At 50.3% G+C, this 17875-nt stretch overlaps 1 protein-coding gene across 2 annotated transcripts; it reads left to right on the forward strand.

The window, feature by feature from the left end:
* The first annotated feature begins 11111 nt into the window (after window positions 1–11111).
* Window positions 11112–15349, forward strand: Rps19bp1 (ribosomal protein S19 binding protein 1). Of its 2 annotated transcripts, none has more exons than XM_057791951.1 (4): window positions 11112–11195; window positions 11317–11451; window positions 14565–14662; window positions 14868–15349. In XM_057791951.1, exons 1-4 carry the CDS (start codon window positions 11144–11146, stop codon window positions 15000–15002), a joined length of 420 nt encoding a protein of 139 aa, XP_057647934.1. In that variant the 5' UTR covers window positions 11112–11143; the 3' UTR covers window positions 15003–15349. The 2 variants fall into 2 exon arrangements, with proteins under 2 accessions (XP_057647934.1, XP_057647935.1); XM_057791952.1 differs by having other exon boundaries at window positions 14857–15010.
* The last annotated feature ends 2526 nt before the right edge of the window (window positions 15350–17875 follow it).

Genomic DNA, 17875 nt, shown 5'->3' on the forward strand with positions numbered 1-17875 from the left:
AGGAGAAGGAGAAGGAGAAGGAGAAGGAGAAGGAGAAGGAGAAGGAGAAGAAGAAGAAGAAGAAGAAGAAGAAGAAGAAGAAGAAGAAGAAGAAGAAGAAACACAGTAAGCTATTTTCCCTTTTATCCCATTTTGCAGATGAGAACACTGAGACTGAACAAGGGAGAGCCTTTTACAAGGTTGTCTGTAGAGGGAATCAGACCTCATAGGCACCCTAAGGCTACCCACAAATGCAGGGAGATCTTCTGAAGAATGAAGAGAAGGAGGCAGAGCAAGAAGAGGAAGAGGCAGAAGAAAGGGGTTGCAACATTTGCTGTCAGGTCCTTGGGTCAGGTCTGACCAATCCACCCACCCAGGAGAGAATCTTTGGGGCAGGAAGACAGCTCCACCTTTTTCTTTCCACCACCCCACCTGACAGAGGATCCTGGCCTCCAAATAATGAACGGTTCCTAATTTAATTACATCTCTAATTTATCTGGGTCTCCAAGGAGCTGCAAGCTGGAGTCTGAGAAGCACTCAATAGTTCCCAAGACGGAGGGAGGGTTTCTTCCTCTGTTTGAGGGGAAGGGTGGGAGATGCTATTGATTTCTTCCACTGTGTATCCCTTACCTGTCCTGAAAGGTGCTGGAGAGAGCCAGGGAGGCATCTTGCAGAGGGCAAGGGGCAGCAAGGAAAGCGAAACCGTCCCCCAGTTGTTTTGAAAAGCACAGCATCTGCACACAGCTGGGGCTGGCTATGACCTGTTTCACCAGGTGCCTGCACCATCCCCATTGTCATTTATTGGGTGGTTTCTTCCACCTACTACCACCTACTTTTTATTTACTTGGTTTTTTTATTGTTTGTGTTGTTTGGTTGGTTGGTTAGTTGGTTGGTTGATTGGTTGATTGACTGGCTTTGTTTTGTTTTGTTTGTTTGTTTTTCAAGACAGGGTCTCTCTGTGTAGCAGCTGTGGATGTCCTGAACTCACTCTGTAGACCAGGTTGACCTCAAACTCACAGAGATCCACCTGCTTCTGCCTCCTGAGTTCTGGGATTAAAGGTTAACACTACCACACCCAGCTTTATTTAATTTTTTTGAAACAGGGTCTCATGTGGCCCATACTGGCTTTGAACTCTGTGACCAAGAATGACCTTGAAATTTTAATCCTCATGCCTCCAGTTCCTTCAGTACTGAGATTACACCTTGCCAAAGGATGAGGAGCCAAAAGCCCAATGAGGCAAGTCACCTGCCAAAAAACTCCTAACCAGGAACAATAGATCCCCAGAACCCTGCAAAGGAATAAGGACAACCCAGTTCTAAAGAAAGGGATCTGGACAAGGCATGGTAGCACGAGTCTTTAATCCCAGCACTTGGGAGGCAGAAGCAGGTGTATCTCTGAGTTCGAGACCAGCCTGATCTACAGAGCAAGATCCGGGAGAGCCAGGAATACACAGAGAAGCCCTGACTTGAAAAAAATGGGGAAGGCTGCAGAGATGGTTCAGATGGTAAGAGCACTGACTGTTCCTCCAGAGGACCCGGGTTCAATTCCCAACACCAACACAGCAGCTCACAACTGTCTGTAACTCCATTTCCAGAGGATCCAACTCCCTCACACAGACACAAACAGGCAAAACACCAATGTACAGAAAGCAAAAATAAATAGATTATTTTTAGAAAGAAAAGTCAAGAAGGAGGAGGAGGGGAGGGGAAATTGGCTTGGGAAGTAAGGCCACCCCTCAGGGACATAGATGCAGCTGAGCTTGTGCTCAACCAGTGTGATCTCATGCCTTAGCCTCTTCCCTGCATAGAACAGGTGCGGTACACCATCTCCACATATCCCAGAATCCAGTGGGAGTGAGGGTATCAGGGAAAGACACTGAATGCATGGGAGTGGCCAGAGTTTGGGTCAGGAGTGTTCCCCTAGAGACCGCTCCCAGTGTAGGGCTTTTGAGGGTGACAGGTTTTTAAGAGATGGGATCAAGTAGGAAGTCATCTGTTTGAAGGGGCTCACGGAACTTGCTCAATTACTGCCCCCTGTCTGTCTGTCTCTCTCACCCAGCCATGAGGTAAATGTCTTTACTCCACCACACACTCCTGCGTGATGTACTATTACCATAGGGCTTGCTGGTTGCGGATCCAAACCCCTAAAGCTGTGAGAAGAACAGAGCCCTTTCTTGCCCTTAAGCTGATCATCTTGAGTATTTGTTCTGGAAACAGAAAGCTGATTCCCACAGCACAACAGACCGAAGAGCTCCCCTCGTGAGAATCTGCTTCCTTAGTCCTTACAGCCACCTCCAGGGCTGGAATCCAGGGAAGAGGAGTGGAACCAGCCGGACCCGTGATGACAGTAGAAGAAGCCACTGAGGGAGGAATGAGGTAGAGCAGAGAATACTCTTGGGACCAAAGCCCAGTCACATCCTGCCTGACGCAGAACCAGTGAGTTCTGTCAGGCTGTGGCGCCTCAGGCTCGTGGGGGTGTCACCCAAGGCAGGAGAGGAGATAGCAGAGGCCCTAAGGAAATCTGCAGGCAGAAAACTGGACAAGGAGAAGGTGCCTGCAGGTTCCTACTCCCCAGGTGGGTCTCCCAGCACTTGGGAGGCAGAGACAGGAGGATCTCTGAGTTTGAAGCCAGTCTGGTCTACAGAGGAAGTTCCAGGATAGGGTTACACAGAGAAACAAACAAACAAACAAAAAAGCCAGTTGTGGGGGAGTCAAAGGTAGCACAGGAGGTTGGACAGACAGACAGACAAGCCTGACAGCGCAACTGAGGAGTGGGAGGCAGGGAGTGTGGAGAGTGGACCCATTTCTGACCTCAGTGGGATGGAAGAGAGGAGGCAGGTGTAGGGGTGGTGTACAACTAGTTCCATTGTAGGGATATGGGAAGATATGTCCAGGAGCTGTGGGGACAGATCATTGGTGGTCAGTGATAGGTCTGAACTGACCTGGAAACCATGTAACCCCAGAGTCCATGGACTCCACAGCCTCATGGGGCCCATTTTCCAGGAGAGGGGTCAGTTGGAGCCCTCTGCCCAGCTCCTGATGACATCCAGTCCCAGATCCCAGAAGAGTGGCCACCTCAAAGTTCCCTCCTGGACCAAGGCTACCAAGATGGCCAGCTTCAGACCAGACACCTCTCAAGAACAGCCCTGAGGACTGACAACATCCTAGCTGAAGGAGAGTAGCTGTATTAAGGCCGTCTCCCGTAACAGATCACAGCCACACAGCTAAAGAAGACTCGTGTCTCTCAGCCTGTGCCTCCTGCTCATGTGCCCCTGAGTCTGCATCCCAGTTCCTCCCTGAGAGTTGCCATCTTTGTCCACACTGTCGTCTGGCCTCCTCAACCCACTTCATCATTGCTTCCCATCATTTCAAACCGATTCTGGAATATAGTACATATTCAAACATTTTTTTGTAAGCTACATTCATTCAACAATGGTGATGGGCACACAGCAGGGCATTAACCAGACATCGCAACGGTGATGGGCACACAGTAGGGCATTGACAAGACACCCATTTGGTGAATAACAAGGCAGGAGCCCTGAGATGCTGCCATCCTGAAGGGGCAGGCAGAACAATAACAAGAAAGATGGAATTGATGTACAAGGTCTGCACAGAACCCTCTCTCTCTCTCATAATTGCTAGTTTATAATTCATATGTTCAGCTATTTCTAAAGAGAATTTCTTTAAAAGTTAAAATAAAAGGCCAGAAATCATTTAAGGACCAGGGATGAGCTGGAGGCACTGGGAAGTTGAAGGAGATGTATTTCAGGCTGAGTAACAGAGTGGCATTATACAAGTAATAAGTTAGGATTGTGACAGTGGCTATCGCTTCCTATCTGACCCTCACGATGGGGGGGGGATGGGCTGCACACCTTTCCTGTTGCTTTCACTAGCTCTCTCTTCTTCCGAAACTCCCTTCTCTTTACTCTTCTTGGTTTTTAGCTCCACCCTTTTTTATATCTATGTCCCCCTTTGCAAGGGAAAATACTGTCAAGTTCAATGGCTACAGGACGGGTGTGAATGGGGTTCTGGCCTAAAGAAGACCTTGACGGTCACTCTCATCATCTTTGGGGCCCCTGGCTAGAGCACAGCTTCCTGGGTGCCTGGAAGGACATCTGGAGGCAGACCACTTCTTTGATGGCCCAGCATGGAGTCCAAAGACAGGTGTAGTTATAAATGAGGACAGTAGGGCAAAGAAAGGAGGTGGTCTGTGAAGGGTTGCCCATGCCCATGTCCCTAAACCTTGCGTGGAGGAAAGCTATTTACAGGCAGACCCCAGTTTGTTCTAAAAAAATGTGAAGATGGAAGATGGAGACCAGTCTCCTCTCCCCCAGTTGCTATGACAACCAGGCCTCCATTCCTGGCATTGTAGGATATTTGCATTTTAATAGAGATGTAATTAGAAGGCGAGGCTGAGACTGGAAGAGCCTGGGCACTCTCCACACACCCCTTGTGGGATCCAGAATCTCCCACCCAGAGCCCACAAGGGACCAGAATCAACCCATTCCCAACTTGCCCCTCTCCAAGCCTTTAGTGACTATCTACAGATCACTTGTATCCTATGTGGGGGGGGGGCACAGAAAATCCCCACTGCTCAGATGGGAACACTGAGGCACACAGAACATCCCCACTGCTCAGGTGGGAACACCGAGGCACATAGTAAAGGACAGAATGACCCAGGACCCCACAGCGAGATCACATGCCCAGAGTCCAGACTTCACCCCTCTGCCTTCAGCATCTGAGCACTCTGTGACCTCTTAGTAGCCATGGAGTCTAGCCCGTGTTTCCCTAGGGCCACTAAGACCCAAGAAGAGAAAACACCTGCCAAAGTCACAAAACAACGTGGTGGCAGAGCTGGGCCTTCAGAGTCCCACCTTTGACCCTAGCTGGGTCACTGTCCAACCAGAGATCTCCAAAGAAACTTTCCAAAAGCATCATCCTGCCTCCCCAAACCGAAGAATGTTGAAAAGAAGTCGTGGAGCTCGGTATGGTGGTGTGCACCTGCAATTCCAGAAGCCAAGGGGCTGAGGCAGGAGGATCACCATGAGTTGGAGACTAATCTGAGCTATATACTGAGCCTCTGTCTCAAAAAACAAAACAAGAGGAGGAGAGAGAAAGGTACCTTGAGAAGGTACCAACCCTGCCCAGCCCAGACCTTGACTGCGGTGGCTGACCTAGGGTCCTACTGCAGATGGTGAATGTCACAGGAACACTGTGAACCCTGGGGTCACATAGAGCTCTTCACTTGCTGAGCATGAAACAGAGTTTGTTTCTGTTTATCGTAATGTACATCCGAGTGTGTGTACTGTGAATGCAACGCCCCTAAAGGCCGGAAAGGGCTGAAAAGGTATCAGAAGGACATCAGATCCCCTAAAGCTAGAGTTACAGACAGGTGTGAGCTGCCTGATGTGGGTGCTGGGAACTGAACTCAGGTCCTTTAGAAGAGCAGAAAGTGCTCTTAACTGCTGAGCCATCTCCCGGGCCCTGTAATGGTGATCCTAACAGAGTACAAAGACAGCTGACTGCCCTATGGGAACAGAGATTGGCCTCCACCAGCGGGCTGGGTTTAAGGAGACTGTTATAGAACAAAACAGGGGAGGAACAGGTTCTGTCTCCAGAAAGCCCTCCACCATCACAGCTGAACAGAACTCTTTGCCTACAACATCCCTCCCTCCTTTGTCCTACCTGACTGCCCAGCAGCTACGGGTTGCTACTTAACAACTAAATGCCTGCCTGGCTTTGAACATGCGCAGGCAACCTTACTTTGCACCTGGGAGGATGGTACCCTAGGCCCTCACCAACCCTCCCAAGAATCTCAGGAAGGTGTTGGAACCTTCCAGGCACACAGCTGGGCTATCAGAATATTGCTCTGAGCTCTAGGTTAGCAAATAGTGCTGTCATAGCCTCAGCCCTCCCCATGTGCTGTCACCAGCATGGAGACACAGCAGTCACTCACAGACATGTGCCCAAGTCCCCCAGGATACACCACTGACCCATATAGCAGCTGTTCACCTACAGATGTGTGGCGCTTACTCTATGCCCGGTGGTATTTTCACTGCCGTGTGCATAACCCTTATAGTAACCCAAAGTTACTGCTATTATATTTAACTCACGAATGAGGAAAGTGGAAGCACGCAGTTTGGGACCTGTCCTAGGTCACACAGCAGAGTGCATGAGAATTCTCATAGCCTGAGTCCAGATGACAGGAGCAGAAGCGAGGGTGGGAAGGCAGGAGCTTGGGGCTCCCAGCAACCCCAGAGAGGGCGAGGACATTGCTCAAAAGCCAGTTCTCAAAGGAGGCCAGAGAGAAAAGGTGGTTGGTTTGTGAGCACACAGTGTGTGAGCCAAGTCTCTATGGTAGCCCCACACCCTGGAAATCCAGTCTCCCACCAGTCCAGTCCCCCACCACAAGATTCTCAGGTCTCTGAGGAGATCCATGGCTGCGACAGCATGGGCAAAGAAGGAGGAAAGTCCCAGATGGAGAGTGGAGGGTCTTGGAGACAGGCAGGAGCCAGGCTCCCAGCAGCGCTTAGCCAGTGGCCTGGTAGTGCTGACAGGCCGGGCCTGGATCTGAGAGAAGATCGGGAAGCTGAGCATTGAGATGGCAAGGAGGAAGCAGGAGACCAGGGCACTTGCAATCCATGGAAAAGGCAGCTGGAAACTCCATTTGTTTTTCAATTTCAAGGTGGAGAGAGGCCAGGGGCTGAGGGACTGGCAAAGGAGAAGTCAGAGCCAGAAAGGGAGAGCTGGAAGAGGGAGACACAAAGGACAGAGTCAAAGACAACAGAGATCCTGAGAGACAGAGACACACAGAGACAGGCTGCAAGCAGAGACCTCAGGGGGGAAAGTCACAGACATACAGAGACAGAGTCAGGGACAGTGAGCAAAGACGGGGAAGGACAGAGCCAGGAGGAGGAAGGGAAAACACAGACAAGGAAAGATGTCTGAGGATAGTGGCTGCAGCACTGGTCCTCAGAAACACAAGAGACGCATACATGCAGATGTACAATGAACCCCACCCACAGTTCAATTAATATGTTTTAGTAAACCATTTACTTTATTTGAGTGGGAGCAAGTCTCACTCTGTAGCCCAGGCTAGCCTGGAACTCACTCTGTAACCCAACCTGGTCTCAATCTGAAGAGAATCTCCCTGCCCCATTCCCCATCCTCTCTATCCTCTCTCTCTCTCTCTCTCTCTCTCTCTCTCTCTCTCTCTCTCTCTCTCTCTCTCTCTCTCATATGTACATACAAGCATTCTGGGGCACATGCCCATGCAGACACTGGAGGAGAATGTTGATGCCTTGCTCTACTGATCCCCAGCTTATTCTCTCAAGACAGGGTCTCTCACTGAACCTGGAGCTGGGCAGGCGCCCGAAGGCCCCAGTGGTCCTCCTGTCTCCATCCCTCAGGGCACCAGGGTTATGGGGTGCATACTCACACCTGACCTGACGTTTCAGATGAGTGCTGCGGAGATAAACCCAGTCTCATGCTTGCCCAGTGGGCGCTCTGCTCACTGAACTATCTCCACAGGTCCAATAATGACAGTCTTTTAAAACTTAAACAAAGGTGATAGCAACACCCCCCCCCCTTGAATCCCAGTACTTGGGGGGCAGAGACAGGCAGATCTCTGAGTTTGAAGCCAGCCTGGTCTTCAGAGCAAGTTCCAGAACAACCAGGGCTACAAAGAAACCCTGTCTCAAAAAAAAAAAAATTTTAAATAAATTAAGGACCTAGATATAGTAGCTTGTGCCTGTAATCCCAGCACTCAGGAGGTAGAGACAGGAGGCTCAGTAGCTCAGGGTCATCCTCAGTTATGCATCAGTTTGATGTCAGCCTGGGCTGCATAAGATTCTCAAAAAAAAAAAAAGACAAGTAACCTGAAACACACATCCACATGCACTAGTGCAAGCCTGTGCTAGCACACACCCGCTCCTGTTCACACATCCGTGCAACCTGTTCACACTCACTCACCTTCCCACTTGCTCTGGGCTTACTGCACTGACCTCTAGGCCTGGCTCTGTGGGAAATGCTGTGTGGCTTTCTAGAAAACTCCTCCCTCAGAGGGAAGCCAAGGCAAAGCTAATCCAAAATGGACCAAAGGAGTCAGTGATGGGGTTCTAAGGTAGCAGGGACTAGAGGATGGCAGATTATCCTGTTTCCTTTACACAGCCCCTGATAAGCACATCCCTGACCGGGACCCAGTACAAAGACGTCTGGCGCTCAGAACAGTAAAGTGACTTCCCAAGGCCACACAGCCAGGACAGGAACCTCAAGACCCGATCCACCAACTCCCATGGAGACCAGCGTGAAGCAGCTGCCCCTCCCTGAACCTAGTCTTTGAGGACTCAGGACAAATGTGACAGGAGGCAAACACCCACGGGTGGCCCTGCCCACTGCAGCCACCCTGCCCATCTGCTCGTGCTGGAGTGGGAGGATACAGAATGCCAGCACAGGCTATGTCTATAATGTGGCCCCAAACAGTTTCAAGCATTACCCCCTCTCCTTGAAGGTGCTTCAGGAACATTGTTTCATTGGTCAGAGGTGGGTACCCTATAAAGAAGCTGTTTCTGCACCCTATTTAACAGACGAGGAAATGAAGATGCTCTTTGCTGTGGATTCGCCTAGGGTCGCACAACCCTCTGCAAAAATGCAGTACTCTCAAAACTTGCAAGCTTTTCTGGAAAGAGACCTAGCCTCTATCCTGGCCAGTCCAACTTGTTAGTTCTGCCTCAGCTTCCCCATCCAGGCAAGACCGGAGGGGACCACCTGGCTGCGGCTGGGAAGGCTGCACCACAGGAGTAGCAGAGATCCAGCCCAGAAGTGCTGGACCTCTCACGTTCATGCACACTAAGACCCAAGCAGCGGACCAGGAGGCCCACGAAAGCTGTCCTGCAGCGCCACCTAATGGTCACATGGTTGCGATGTGGACAGCCACACTGGATGAATTGATTCCCTTTCCCTCGGAAGATCAGTAAAACGGGACAGTTCCTACCACAGCGAATGGGGTTAACACTTGTGAAACACCACAGAAACTTGACCCTTGCTAGTGTTTGCTATTAGGAATGTCTCCCTTCTGGATTAGTTAGTAGAGTTTGGATGGCGAGGGCGGTCCAGGAAGAATCAGCGGTTTCTTCCACATTCTACAGCATCAGGTATGCAAAACCCACAGGAGTACACATTGTGCTGCATGGCTCCCACATGCCAAATGCTGGTTAGGAGCCGGACAGGGGTTCCTCCTGCTTCAAAAAAGAACTTCTTCTGTGTTTGGAGGTAGAAAACCTGCCTGGCACTCAGGGGACCCTGCATTTGAACACCAGTACAAACAAACAAACCAAAATGGTGAAGAAGAGACACTTCCAGACTAGAGATTTTCAGTCTTTTGTTTAAACCCTTTTCACTCTTTAAAAGCTCAGGTCAGCCGGGCGGTGGTGGCACACGCCTTTAATCCCAGCACTCGGGAGGCAGAGGCAGGCAGATCTCTGTGAGTTCGAGGCCAGCCTGGTCTAGAAGAGCTAGTTCCAGAACAGGAACCAAAAGCCATGGAGAAACCCTGTTTCAAAAAAAAAAAAAAAAAAAAAAAAAAGCAAGCTCAGGTCAGGAGAGATGCTCAGGGGTTAAGAGCAGTGGCTGCTCTTCCAAAGGACCTATATTCTGTTCCCAGCACCTAAACTATGGCTCCAGTTCCAGGGGATCTGATGCTCACTCCCGGCACCCACAGGCACCAGGCACACCTGTGGTACACAGGCGCGCGCGCGCACACACACACACACACAAACAGGCAAAACATTCGTACACATTAAAAAAAAAAAAAAAAACAGAAGTTCAGGTACCCAAAGAACATCTGTGTGTAATATTTATTGATTTGTACCTTTTTTTAAAAACTGACTTATTGGCTGGACAGTGGTGGTGCACGCCTTTAATTCTAGCACTCAGGAGACAGAGAGAGGAGGATCTCCATAAGTCCAAGGCCAGCCTGAACTACAAAGAGAGTTTCAGGACAGCCAGCACTGTACAGCACTGTAACACAGAGAAACCGTCTCAGAAAACAAAAACGTAATGAAGCAAAACAAAACAAAAACCAAACACCTGGTTTACTTTTTTTCATCACTGGGGATTAAATCCAAGCATTCTACCACCAAGCTATTAATACATCCTAGCTCTTCCGGAGCCCAGGCTGACCTAGAACTTGGTATGTAGCTGTGTAGTCTAAGCTGACCTGAAACTTGCTGTTCTCCTGCTCAGCCTCCCAAGTGCTGGTGTTATACATAGGTGCTGTATTATGCCCAGCAGTGTTTACGGACTCACTCACTTAACGAATCAATTTATTGCTTAACAACATAAACAGCATTTTGCAGTAAGTAATTGTATCTTTCAAAACAAAGTACATTATTTTGCAAGTGTGCAAATGTCTTTATTTCTTTATCTATTTGGTTTTTTTGTTTTGTTTTGTTTTGTTTTTTTTGAGATAGAGTCTTACTGTGCAGTCCAGGTTGTCCTAGAACTCACGGTATGTTCTCAGTAAAGTTTCCCAAGTATTAAGATTACAAGTGTGTGCCACCTTGCCTCACTGGCAAATGTCTTTAAAGTGACTGGCTTAGTGGAAGTCAGCTAGATTCTCAAAGTGCACAGCATCTGTGAATTGCTTTGAAGTTCATGAGAAACTGTCTAAACCTGGCAAAGTGACGTGGGTCTGCAATTCCGGCCCCTGGAAGGCAGAGAGAAGAGGATCAGGAGTTCAAAGTTATCTTCAGCTACACAGTGAGTTCAAGGCCAGACTGGGATAACTGTGTCCTTGTCTCAAAAGTAAACAAGAAGAACCACATCTAGCCTTTCAGTTTCTTTTGCAGGAACTGAGACTACTCAATACTTGGCCCCTGGCCAGAACTGATCAGCGAGGCTGGAAGCCGAGGCTGTCAAAGACGGCACAGCTTGGCTCACAAAAAGCTTGTTAGGTAGGAATCAGACAAAACAAAGGTGGCTTCCGAGCCTCGCACACGCCTCGAGTTCCCACTCCTCGGAGGCTAGGGGAAACCCATCATTAGCTTGCGTCCCAAGAGGGCACTTCCGCCCCTTCGGAACTTTGGATTCCGGCTCCGGTTTCCGCCGAGGAGCGAACACCGCCAGGGCGGAAGTAACGCGCGGCGTGTGGGCGGGGCTCGGCAACATGTCGGCGGCGTTGCTGCGACGGGGCCTGGAGCTTCTGGAGGCCTCAGAGGGTGAGGAGGGCTGGCCCTGGGACGTCGCGCTGTGCGGGAGGCCCCGAGGGAAGTGACTGGGAGGGCGAGAAAGGGAAAGGTGCGCGCCCTCCGACTCGGTCCTTCGTGTCTTCCTCTCCAGCCTCTCGTGCCGCCCGCGGCCAGGCCAAGGCGAGCGGGGCTCCGATGAAGCGGACCCGGAGGGCCAGGGCGAAGGCCTCCCAGGCCCTTAAACTCCGGAACTCAGCGAAGGGAAAGGTGCCCAAGTCCGCGCTAGGTGAGTGCTTCGCATGGTTCGGGGGCAGACGCCTTCGAGGCGGGGCTACAAACATTACGGGAGATTCAACAAGGAAAAGGCAAGAAAACTGTTGAAATCGTGGGGGGGACAGGTTTCGAACCCGGCGATCTAACTCCCGAGTCTGGGCTCTCAGCTGCGTGCCTCTGCTGTTACCGGCTATGTAGCTATTAACACAATGAGAGAAAGTGAAAGAGCCGGGAGAGGTGACACAGACCTGTAATCCCAGCACTTTTGGAGGTGGAGGTAGGAGGACCAGAAGTTCAGTGTCATTCCTGGCAGTGTGGTTGAGTTCACAGCAAGACCTGACTGTAGAGGTCAAAGAAACACAGGGTCCGGGTGCTTACGAACTATAGCCCTAGTGGGAAGAGAAGCAGCAGAAAGTCTCAAAACCAGCTTGTAAGTCCTGGCTAAGTGTGTGAGGCTTGTGATGTAGAAGGCTCTATGGTGCTCCAAGGGAGAATCAAAGCAACGAGCCAATTCAGCTGTCTGTGAGGAAGCAATGTGAAGGCTGAGCGCCTGAGGAAGTGTAAAAGCTGCCAGGCGAGAAGAAGGGGCCGTTAGCAGGAAAGGCTGACAGAGGAGTCAAGAGGGAGTATCCGCCATGAGGGAAGAGGGCTGGTTTAGTGGTTAGGAGGACCTGGCTCGAGTTCCCAGCCACCCCCATGGCGGCTCACATCCACCTGTGACTCCAGGTCCCGGGAATTAGCTGCTGTCTTCTGGCTCCACGGGCATCTGCTCACATACACATACACACATAGAAGCTTTCTCCTTCTCACTTCTTAAGAAATGGGGCATTCAGCCAACAGTTTCCTTCTCCGTGTGCCCGATGCCCTCCTGAACCCTGAAAAAGTGTGAGCTCATCTGATCCTCACAGCAACCCTGTGAGGTTAGCGCTTCTCTCACCCCATTTTACAGATACAGAAACGGGCACCTGCCCCGGTGGTGCACGTGGGAACAGGTTGTGTGTCCCCATGGTCTTGCTCTCAGTGTGCTCTGCTCAGATGACAGTGTTCCTTCCTCCATCACAGTAAAGAAGTGAGTCGATGGGCATCAGAGATGGCCTGTCTGCAAAGCAAGAGCCATGTTTCTAGTAGAACATCTTAGGGTGTGGCACCTTAGGGTCAGACCTACAGACTTCAGCGGAGGGGCCCAGGATGGTGAACTTCTCTCTAGTCTTTGGGTCCATGAGTCCCGCTGAATAAAGGTATTTAGGTACTTGGATTTTATTGTTTGTTTCTCCAAGTTTGGTGTTTTGTTGTTGGTTTGGTTTTGGCATGGTTTGTTTTGATAAGATCTTACTCTGGCTCAGGCTGACCTGGAACTCAAAGCAGTCTCCTGCTTCAGCTTCCTAAATGTTGGGCTCACGGGTATGCACCACCACACCCAGAGTTAAGTATTAGTTGAAATGAGAGATGGAAGTCCAGGAGGGAGCAGCATGAGCAAAGGCGGAGCTAGGAGGCGGATTTGGACACGAGTGGTTTGCAGAGTTCCCGTGTCAAGGTGCCTCACTGCCTAGTTTTGGGGTTCCCTTCACTCCTGTCCTGAAGTGGGAGCTCCTCGATCCTCAAGACACAAGACTAACCTCCCACCCCTGACCCTGGATTTTCTGTGGCCCTGGTGACCACACCACAGCCTGATGCATAATGGATGGGTAAGATGGTAGGACAGTAGCCAGGCATTGTGGTACATGCCCTTAAACCCAGTGTTCAGGAGGCAGAAGCAGGACGATCTCCTGAGTTAGAGACCAACCTGGCCTACATAGTCCCTATTTCAAAAAATAAAAGTAGCCAGTCTGGAGATAGCTCAGTGGCTGCCACCTTGGTTTGAGCTACCTCATCTCAGCCTGAGTTGTGCAGAAGCTCACAGTTGGTCTCAGCTTCTCGCCTCTCCCAGTCATCTTAGTCTCAGAAGCAACCAGGGTGAGCCCTGCACGTGCATGACATGAGCCCAGCCTCACTTCCCCTCAGGGTCTTCAGGGACATCTCTCTAATTTCAGCTTTGTGAGTTTTTTTGTTGTTGTTTTTGTTTTTTGTTTTTTTAGACAAGTTTCTCTATGTAACACCTCTGGCTATCCTGGAACTCACTTTGTAGATCCACCTGCCTCTGCCTCCCAAGTGCTGGGATTGGTGTGTGCCACCATCTCTGGTCTTCCTCTTGAAGGTTTTACCACTGTTTCCATCTGTCTCCAGATGCCCTTTCTCTAGGTGAGCATTCTCAACCTGTCCATCGCAACCCCTGGGCATTAAAGGACACTTTTCAGGGACTACCTAAGACCATTAGAAAACACAGATAATTACATTACATTCATAACAGTAACAAAATTACAGTTATGAGGTAGCAACAAAATAAGTTTATGGTTAGGGGTCACCACAGCATGAGAAACTGTGTTAAAGGGTCGCAGCATTAAGAAGGTTAAAAACCGCTACTCTAGATGTTGACCACTTTGACTTTCCAGTCTTTTTTGTATGATGGATAATCCTAACTGGACTGCAATCAGGAGAACAAGGCAGGAGAATCCTGAATTTGAGGCCAACCTGGTCTACAGACTATACAGAGTGAGACTTGGCCCACCCACTCCCAAGGAATGGATAGCCATGGATAGCCCTCTAAGATGCTCATTACCACTCTTCTCAGTCCTTTTCCTGTAAAGTGAGACCAGGAGTCCTTGTGTGTTCTGCTTTTTACAACTCTAGAAGCTGATACACAGTTGTACTCAGGGCATATCTGTTTTTATTTGTTGTTAGTGATGGGTTTTTGCTGTGTTGTTTTTAAATAGCCTTGCTACATAACCCTATCTGATCTGGTACTTACTGTGTAGCTAGAAGCTGTCTTCCTGTCTCAGCCTCCCAAGTGCTGGATGGATCACAGCTGTATGCCAGCATGCCTAGCTTAAGACATAATTGTTGAGTAAGTGGCTGAGTCACATGACTAACTGAAAGCCATCCAGTAGGTGGGGATTTTCAGCAGGACCTATGGGAAAAGCAGATTTGGCTGGAAAGAGCCCAGACTGTTGAAATGACCTAGGGAAGGGACCCAGAAGGCTTCTATAGTGTGATGAGTCTGAAATGACATGCTCTGCCTGCTACCCACAGCCGAGTACCAGAAACGACAGAGTCGAGACCACCTCAAAGCAAACCTGAAGTTTATGACCAGCGTGAGAAGCACCGTGCCAGAGTCTGTGACCCAGCAGGTTTGTTTAGGGGTGCAAGCTATAGGAAGGGACCCAGGGGTGATAGCTGAGGCTCTTCTTCAGGATCTATGTGGATCTGTCTCACTAAATACAGTGTGGAGTTGGTCCAGCCTTGCCCTGAGCCCTAAGTTCCTGTGATCTCAAGGGTTTCCATCTGTGCTCCCAAAAATGGAAATTCTGTGCCCTCACTCCAGAACCTTTCCAGATTCTGCAGCAGAACCAGGGCCGCAAAGCTTGTGATCGGGTAGTGACCAAGACAACAAAGAAGAAGAAGGCTGAGGGCACTGTGTTCACTGAAGAAGACTTCCAGAAATTCCAGAGGGAGTATTTCGGCAGCTAGGCTTCCTGCAGGGATGATGGGGACAAAAAGCACCGTATCTCTGCAGTCTCTGTGGCTGTGCAGTGCTGTGACATGGGCGACCAGCAGGTGGCAGTGCAATCCAGCCTGGCTCAGGAGGCCCTAGAGCTGGTATCCCAGGGACACTGAACTAGAGCTGCAAGCCCAGAGGCAAATTTGCACTCAGATTGAAGTGGATTTCTGCCATGTATACCCTGCCAGAAAAGATTCTGACCTGATATCTTTGACCAGGACAGGACCCTGGGACTATTTGCTGTGAAATAGGGCCAGGTGTGTGGCCCTCTCAGACCATACCTCCAAGAACTACAAGTTGGCTGTTGAGTTCAAGTAAATGCATTTGAACAAATGTGGGTTCAGGTTTTGTGTGTGTGCGCACATGTGCTGTTGATGGGACTTACAGCACGTCTCCCATCTCAGTGTGGATGAAGGTGCTCCATGTCAGAAACTTCCCCAGTTTAGGCCCAGCATAAATCGCTCCCACCAGTGATGCCCTCCTCAGTGGGCATAGCCACTAGCATGGGATGGGGACATAGGTCATGGTTTCAGGAGTCATCCTGAGCAAACAGATTGACATTTAAGTCTGTACCCCAGCCAAGAACATCACTGAAAGCTAGGCTTGTGCCACCTCAGGGCAAACTGGCCCTTTTCCAGCCAACACAGTGCCAGACACGGGTGGCAAAGGAAAAGTCATGTGGAAAGAATGGCACAGACAACTACTCTCCTGCCACAGAGACCAGGAGCCCCCTCAGTGGAGATAGATGGATTCCTAAAGGAGAAAACTGATGGCCTTCACACAAACATCTTCTGCCCTGGGCCCACCTCTTCATTTTAAGCCTAGAGGTTCCTCAGGTCATGTGACTCCTGAACCCCAGGGAGAATAGTAGAGGAAAGGTATTGATGGGTCTCTGACAAGACAAATGGTTGGGCTTTGTCCTCAGTAAGAGAGCTGGGTTCAGTGCCCCCACTTCAGTGCTGCATCTCAACATTGGGACACAGAACTACCCACAGCCTCCATGTGGCCTCTGCCTAGTGGGAGGCTTGGCCATCCATCTGGGTCAGAGCAAGCAGGAACAGGAGGGAAGGAAGGTGTTGTGACTGTAAGCTCGTGATTGGGAGCTCTGGGTCCTCTGTGGTGTGGGTTCAAAGGGACATGGGTGCTAGTCTTCAGACCATCTGCCCCTTCCTGTTTGCTAAATTTTGCAAAGTGGCCTTGGGACTCATTTCCTCCATCTTAAATAAGCCACTTAGCAAACAGCTCCATGCTTATTCTTGGAGGGAGGTGATAAAGGATTCCAGGGCCCCTTTCTAGGAGTTCACACCTGTGGTCACATGATCACCTAGAGGATATCGCCAGAGATCCTGTACCTTTCCTGGTATAAGTCCTCAACTTGCTGCCAAGAAGAAAAGGTTAGACACTCGAAGAATGTAGTGCTGACCATTATCCCCAGTGGCCCAATAAGAGGATACCAGTTGTTACATTCAAGCCAAAGGGGCCTAGCAAAGGGAGGCCTACCCCAACTAAGGCATCCCAGATAGATACAAAGTTTGATGATCTACACCCCCATTCCACATGCTTCCTGTGTCTCCTGCTGTGTGCTGGGTCATCTGCACAGCCAGAGACTGGAGCTGGACTGCCATGTGCTGGTCTTGGGGACTCACAAGGTCAACCACCAGGACATGAGCCTTGCCTAGAGTGGTCTGACTTGGGGGTTAGGGAGGTCTCAACCCAAGGCCCAGCTGGAGCTGATGAGGTTCTGGATAGGTGGGTTGGAGAGCTCTCCCATTTCACAGTTTCCCCATTCTTAAAGACCTGGTCAGGAGGCCCAGCCGTCTGCCCTGAGATGCCCCCAGCCTGAGCTGGCCTGTCTCTCAAATTGTCACTTCATGGTGGTTTTGAGCATTTACCTGCTATCCACCCTGGCCAAGATCCTGTGCCCATCCCAGAGTGCCTGGGGAGGGGCTCAGCACTTGGGTCTCACCTCCCCGGCTTACTCTCTTCCTGGGCTCTTCTGTCTCCAAACCCTCCATCCACCACCTCAATGGCCAAGACAGCCCAGCTCCTGCCTGCATAAAAGGGTGAGCCTGAAGGCCTGCTCATACTTCCTCATCTGCAGACTACGCTACTGCTTCGTCATCCTACCCACACCCAGACCCCATCTTGTTCTCTCCCTCGGCATGGTCCTCCAGGAGCAGGTCCTCCACCCAGACTGCCAGGCAGTTCACACGTTTGTTTTCCTTAGGAAAAGTGAAGTTCCACAAAAGCTGGGCTGTTGACCCTGTGTACATCTCTGTCAGTGTTTATGCATAATGGGCAGTCACCAGTGGCCATCCTCTGCCAAGTGACCGGAGAACAAGCACTGCTTCCACCCATTTTGTCAATACCTGGCAGGGACTTCAGTCACCATGGTCAGAGTGGCTAGATCTTGGCTGTCTCCCTGGTCCCTCTTTAAGCAGGTCAAGTGTGGTGGTGCATGTCTATAACCCTAGCACTTGGAAGGTGGAAACTGGGAAAGCAACAATTCAAGGTCATCCTTGGATCATCTAGGACCCTTTTTAAAGCATTGCCAGGGTCACCTGGAAGGACTGATATGACATTAGCCCTGCATAGAGGGGTAGCAGCCATAGGAAGTGGAAGGAATCACTGCCAGGTGAGGGTAGTCACTATCTCTAATGTCTTCTACCTGCTTACTGTCCCACTACCATGTTCTAGGCTGAATTAAGCTGCCCCTTGACCAAATGCATCAATGCTGAGGGTGACTGTAGGAGGTTTTTTTAAAGCTCATGGGCGGGGAGGCTGAAATAACAGGACTAAAGTGAGGGATTAAAGCCAGCCTTAAAACCAGCTGCGACATTGA

This window comes from Chionomys nivalis, chromosome 17 (genome assembly GCF_950005125.1).
Source record: "Chionomys nivalis chromosome 17, mChiNiv1.1, whole genome shotgun sequence".
Lineage (NCBI taxonomy): Eukaryota > Metazoa > Chordata > Mammalia > Rodentia > Cricetidae > Chionomys > Chionomys nivalis.

What these genes read in the sequence shown, in the direction of transcription:
- Rps19bp1 (XM_057791951.1), top strand. Translation starts at nt 11,144, where the DNA reads ATGTCGGCGGCGTTGCTGCGACGGGGCCTGGAGCTTCTGGAGGCCTCA. An exon ending in GGTGCCCAAGTCCGCGCTAG is followed by an intron (nt 11,452 to 14,564) that starts GTGAGTGCTTCG and finishes TGCTACCCACAG; the next exon opens with CCGAGTACCAGAAACGACAG. An exon ending in CAGAGTCTGTGACCCAGCAG is followed by an intron (nt 14,663 to 14,867) that starts GTTTGTTTAGGG and finishes GAACCTTTCCAG; the next exon opens with ATTCTGCAGCAGAACCAGGG.